This window comes from Teleopsis dalmanni, unplaced genomic scaffold, assembly GCF_002237135.1.
Source record: "Teleopsis dalmanni isolate 2A unplaced genomic scaffold, ASM223713v2 unscaffolded_contig_1161, whole genome shotgun sequence".
NCBI classification, from domain to species: Eukaryota; Metazoa; Arthropoda; class Insecta; order Diptera; family Diopsidae; genus Teleopsis; species Teleopsis dalmanni.
In genome coordinates this window covers 1-6,923 of record NW_024032543.1, presented here as the reverse complement: position 1 = coordinate 6,923, position 6,923 = coordinate 1, and the positions used below count along the sequence as shown (strand labels likewise).

At 18.3% G+C, this 6,923-nt stretch overlaps 1 protein-coding gene across 1 annotated transcript; it reads right to left on the bottom strand.

Annotated features, from left to right (window-relative positions):
* Positions 1-747: 747 nt before the first annotated feature.
* On the bottom strand, positions 748-2,791 carry LOC119663951 (cytochrome c oxidase subunit 1-like; the record flags this gene model as incomplete). Its single annotated transcript, XM_038073539.1, is given in 2 exon segments — positions 748-1,759; positions 1,762-2,791. Coding segments are annotated over 2 exon segments (1,296 nt in total), but the record flags the coding sequence as incomplete, so codon positions are not given.
* Positions 2,792-6,923: the final 4,132 nt, after the last annotated feature.

Genomic DNA, 6,923 nt, shown 5'->3' with positions numbered 1-6,923 from the left:
ATAACATTTCTAATTGTTTCAATACAAACTATAAATGGTATTAAAATTGCAGGAGTTCCTTGAGGAACTAAATGAGCAAATATATGTTGAGTATGATTAAGTCAACCATAAATTATAAATGAAATTCATAATGGTAAAGATAAAGATAAAGTTAATGTTAAATGACTAGTTCTAGTAAAGATATAAGGAAATAATCCTATAAAATTATTAAATAAAATTATTGTAAATAAAGAAATAAAAATTAATGTTGATCCATTTTTTCCTGTAGGGCCTAATAATGTTTTAAATTCTTTGTGAAGGGTTAATAAAATGTTATTTCATAAAATATTATAACGAGAAGGAATTAGTCAGTAAATTATTGGGATTATAATAATTCCTAAAAAAGTTCTAATTCAATTAATAGAAAAATTAAAAATACTTGAAGAAGGGTCAAAAACAGAAAATAAATTTGTTATCATTTTCAATTAAATATCTTTGTTGTTAATTTATAACTTAATGATTTTGATGAAGTAGGTAGTATATAATAATAATTTATTATATTAAAAATAATAAAAATTATAAAAAATAAAAAAAATAAACTTAATCAATTAATAGGAGCTATTTGTGGAATTAAAAAATATTAATTAATTAATAATTTTAGTTTGACATACTAATGTTATTTATTTAACTAATTTTTTCATTAGAAGTAATTGCTAATTTACTATGAAATGGTTTAAGAGACCAGTACTTGCTTTCAGTCATCTAATGAATTAGAATAATTTATGATTCATTTAATGAAAAAGTTAGTTGGAATACTTTCAATTACAATAGGTATAAATCTATGATTAGCTCCACAAATTTCAGAACATTGTCCATAAAATAATCCAGGACGATTAATAAAAAAATTAGTTTGATTTAAACGTCCTGGAGTTCCATCAACTTTTACACCAAAAGCTGGAATTGTTCAAGAATGAATTACATCTGCAGCAGTTACTAAGATTCGAATTTGAGAGTTTATAGGTAAAATAACTCGATTATCTACATCTAAAAGTCGAAAATTATTAATATTTAATTCATTTGTTGGAATTATATAAGAGTCAAATTCAATATTTATAAAATCAGAATATTCATATGATCAATATCATTGATGACCAATTGTTTTTAATGTAACTAAAGGCTCATTAATTTCGTCTAATAAGTATAATAATCGTAAAGAAGGAAAAGCAATAAATAATAAAATAATAGCAGGTAAAATAGTTCAAATAATTTCAATAGTTTGTCCATGTAATAAATTTCGATTAGTATAATTATTAAAAAATAATATAAATATTAAATAACCAACTAAAATAGTAATTATAACTAAAATTATTAAGGTGTGATCATGAAAAAAAGTTAATTGTTCTATTAAGGGTGAAGCTCTATTTTGAAGGTTTAAATTTGATCATGTTGAAATTTCTAATAAAAGTAAAATACTTTATATATGAAGCTTAAATCCATTGCACTAATCTGCCATATTAGAAATTAGTTAATAATGGTAATTCTGAATATCTGTGTTCAGCAGGAGGAGAATTTTGAAATCATTCAATTGAAGAATTTAATTGAATTGAGTAAATTATTTGTCGGTTTATAATTATACTTTCTCAAATAATATATAGAAATAAAATAATTCTTAATAATGAAATTGTAGATCCAATTGTTGAAATAATATTTCATATAGTATAAGCATCTGGATAATCTGAGTATCGTCGAGGTATACCAGCTAATCCTAAAAAATGTTGTGGAAAAAGGTTAAATTTACTCCAATAAATATAATTATAAATTGACTTTTTAAAAGTTTTGCATTTATATATAATCCTGTAAATAGAGGGTATCAATGAATAAATCCAGCTATAATAGCAAATACAGCTCCTATTGACAAGACGTAATGAAAATGGGCTACAACATAATAGGTATCATGTAAGATGATATCAACAGAAGAATTAGCTAGAACTACTCCTGTCAATCCTCCAACTGTAAATAAAAATACAAATCCTAAAGCTCATATAGTAGTAGGAGAATAATTCAATTGGGTTCCATGAATTGTAGCTAATCAACTAAAAATTTTAATTCCTGTTGGAACAGCAATAATTATTGTTGCTGACGTAAAATAAGCTCGGGTGTCAACATCTATACCTACTGTAAATATGTGATGAGCTCATACAATAAATCCTAATAATCCAATAGCTAATATAGCATAAATTATTCCTAAAGATCCAAAAGTTTCCTTTTTTCCTGATTCTTGTCTAATAATATGAGAAATTATTCCAAATCCTGGAAGAATTAAAATATAAACTTCTGGATGCCCAAAAAATCAAAATAAATGTTGGTATAAGATTGGGTCTCCTCCACCAGCAGGGTCAAAAAATGAAGTATTTATATTTCGATCAGTTAATAATATTGTAATAGCACCTGCTAGAACAGGTAAAGATAATAATAATAATGCAGTAATTACAACAGATCAAACAAATAAAGGTATTCGATCAAAAGTAATTCCTGAAGATCGTATATTAATAACAGTAGTAATAAAATTTACAGCTCCTAAAATAGAAGAAATTCCTGCTAAATGTAGTGAAAAAATAGCTAAATCAACGGAAGCTCCTCCATGAGCAATAATAGAAGATAAGGGTGGATAAACAGTTCATCCTGTTCCAGCTCCGTTTTCAACTATACTTCTTATTAAAAGAAGAGTTAAAGAAGGAGGTAATAACCAAAATCTTATATTATTTATTCGTGGGAAAGCTATATCTGGGGCTCCTAGTATTAAAGGTACTAATCAATTTCCAAATCCACCAATTATGATTGGTATTACTATAAAAAAATTATAATGAAGGCGTGTGCTGTAACAATTACATTATAAATTTGATCGTCTCCAATTAAAGCTCCTGGGTGTCCTAATTCTGCCCGAATTAAAATTCTTAAAGAAGTTCCCACTATACCAGCTCATGCACCAAATAGAAAATAAAGGGTTCCAATATCTTTATGATTAGTAGAAAAAAGCCATTGTCGCGATTGATTAAATGGCTGAAATTTAGGCGATAGATTGTAAATCTATTTATAAGAATTATTTCTTTTTAATCAATAGCTGGCTTTATAGTCAAATAAATGATTTTAGACTGCAATTCTAACGGTGTATTTTATACTAAGGCTTAAGAATTATTTCATATTTCCAGCTTTGAAGGCTATTAGTTTCATTAACTTAAAACCTTTAATTTAATAAAGATAAAAAATTATTGAAACTAATAAAAGACCAAATCTAGAAAAAATGAAATGATTAAATAAATGAAATTAAACTTATTTTTGTTTAAATTATAATATAAAATTTTTGATTCAAAAAAATTTATTATAAATGCTGAATAAGTTAAACGAAGGTAAAAAAATAGGGTAATTAAGGAAGTTATCAAAAGAATTATTAATAATATTATTCTATTATTAATAATTATATATTGAATAACTCATCATTTTGGTAAAAATCCTAAAAAGGGGGGTAATCCTCCTAAAGATAAAAAATTTATAAAAGTTAAATATTTAAAATTTTTTATTTTATTAAAAATTATGAAAAGTTGATTAATATGTGTTAGTTTATAGACATTAAATATTAATATTAATGTAATGGATAAAAAACAATAAAATAAAAAATAATTTAGTCATATTATATTATTAGAATTTATTGAAATTAATATTCATCTGATATGATTAATTGAAGAAAAAACTATTAATTTTCGTAAAGAAGTTTGGTTTAATCCTCCAATGGCTCCAATAATAGCAGAAAAAATAATTCTTATTCTTATTAAATAATTATTTCTAATATAAGAGACTAAACTTAAAGGGGCGAGTTTTTGTCAAGTTATTAAAATAATTAGATTTATTCATGATAATCTTTCTGAGACTCTAGGAAATCAAAAATGGAGAGGGGCGGCTCCTATTTTTGTTAGTAAAGAAGAAAGGATTATTAAATAATTTTTTTCTAAAGATTCATTAATTGAATTATTTTTTAAAATTAGAATAATTGAAAATAAAAGAATAACTGATCTGAATGCTTGAATTAAAAAATATTTTAAAGAAGCTTCAGAGGATATTAAGTTATTTTTATAATTAATTAAAGGAATAAAGGCTAATAAATTAACTTCTAATCCTATTCATGCTATTAGTCATGAATTTGAAGATATAGTAATTATTGTTCCTATGATTATAATTAAAAAAAATAAAATTTTAGATGAATTAATAAAAATTAAAAAAAAAGGGTTAAAACCTTTATAAATGGGGTATGAACCCATTAGCTTAATTAGCTTATCTTTTTAAATTTAATAAAAATAATTTTAATATATACATATAAATATATTTTAGTGTAAGAAGCACATAAGATTTTGATTCTTTTAGGAATAGTTTAATTCTATTAAATATAATGAATATGGTAAACCACATGATTTACTCTATCAAAGTAACCCTTTAATCAGGCAATTCATTTAAAATTTTCCATTTAAAATTTAAGATGGATTTTTATTTTTTAAGGATTTTGGTGTATTTTATAAAAAATTTATTTAAATATGGTTTTGTATATTTTTTTGTGTTTATTTAACTTTTTAAGTACGTTATTAAATTTTAAATATTAAATTAATTTTATTCATTTTTATATTTGTTGTTTTGTTGTTATTTATAAATATTAAATAAATATTATTTTTAATATATTTTTATAATATTAAAAATTTTTTATTTAAATTTTAAATGGAAAATTATTTAAAATTTAAAATTTAAGATGTGTTTTAAAATTTTTATTTTTTTTATACTTAATAAATATTATTTATATATAGTTTTATTTTAATTTTTATTTTTATTTTTTAAAAATAAAAATATTTATAGATAATTTTATTTTTCCTATATATATAACTATATATTAAATTAATATATTTATATAAATAAATTTATTTATATATAATTATAAATTTCATAATTTAAAATATTAAATATTACATAATTATTAAATATACTATATATATAAATATATAAGGGTGGAATTTAATATAAATAATTTAATTTAATAGGGTTAATATAATAATTGTTTGATATATATATATTAATTAATTAAATATTTATATATTTGGCAATATTTTTTAATGGAACATTAGATAAATATATAAATATTAAAAAATAGGAGATCCTTACCGATTTATACATCCCCAAATTTTTGATTCAAAATTAATATATATCTATAAATTAATTAAATATTTATATTAATATAGATATTTATTGATCTAACTTAGTATAGTTTAAATTAAAAACAATAAAAAAAATAATAAGTATATATATATATTAATAAATAAATTTATAAAAATTAATATATTTTTGATTAAAAAAAATTATTTATAGCATATTAATTAATATTTAAAATTTTTTTATTTAAATTTTAAATAGAAAATTAATTATTATTTAAAAATTAATATGTATTTTTAAATTTTTTATTTTTTTATACTTAATAAATATTACTTATATATAATTATATTTTAATTTTAATTTTTATTTTTTAAAAATAAAAATATTTACAGATAATTTTATTTTTCCTATATATATAACTATATATTAAATTAATATATTTATATAAATAGATTTATTTATATATAATTATAAATTTCATAATTTAAAATATTAAATATTACATAATTATTAAATATACTATATATATAAATATATAAGGGTGGAATTTAATATAAATAATTTAATTTAATAGGGTTAATATTATAATTGTTTGATATATATATATTAATTAATTAAATATTTATATATTTGGCAATATTTTTTAATGGAACATTAGATAAATATATAAATATTAAAAAATAGGAGATCCTTACCGATTTATACATCCCCAAATTTTTGATTCAAAATTAATATATATCTATAAATTAATTAAATATTTATATTAATATAGATATTTATTGATCTAACTTAGTATAGTTTAAATTAAAAACAATAAAAAAAATAATAAGTATATATATATATATATTAATAAATAAATTTATAAAAATTAATATATTTTTGATTAAAAAAAATTATTTATAGTATATTAATTAATATTTAAAATTTTTTTATTTAAATTTTAAATGGAAAATTAATTATTATTTAAAAATTAATATGTATTTTTAAATTTTTTATTTTTTTATACTTAATAAATATTATTTATATGTAATTTTATTTTAATTTCAATTTTTATTTTTTAAAAATAAAAATATTTACAGATAATTTTATTTTTCCTATATATATAACTATATATTAAATTAATATATTTATATAAATAGATTTATTTATATATAATTATAAATTTCATAATTTAAAATATTAAATATTACATAATTATTAAATATACTATATATATAAATATATAAGGGTGGAATTTAATATAAATAATTTAATTTAATAGGGTTAATATTATAATTGTTTGATATATATATATTAATTAATTAAATATTTATATATTTGGCAATGTTTTTTAATGGAACATTAGATAAATATATAAATATTAAAAAATAGGAGATCCTTACCGATTTATACATCCCCAAATTTTTGATTCAAAATTAATATATATCTATAAATTAATTAAATATTTATATTAATATAGATATTTATTGATCTAACCTAGTATAGTTTAAATTAAAAACAATAAAAAAAATAATAAGTATATATATATTAATAAATAAATTTATAAAAATTAATATATTTTTGATTAAAAAAAATTATTTATAGTATATTAATTAATATTTAAAATTTTTTTATTTAAATTTTAAATGGAAAATTAATTATTATTTAAAAATTAATATGTATTTTTAAATTTTTTATTTTTTTATACTTAATAAATATTATTTATATGTAATTTTATTTTAATTTCAATTTTTATTTTTTAAAAATAAAAATATTTA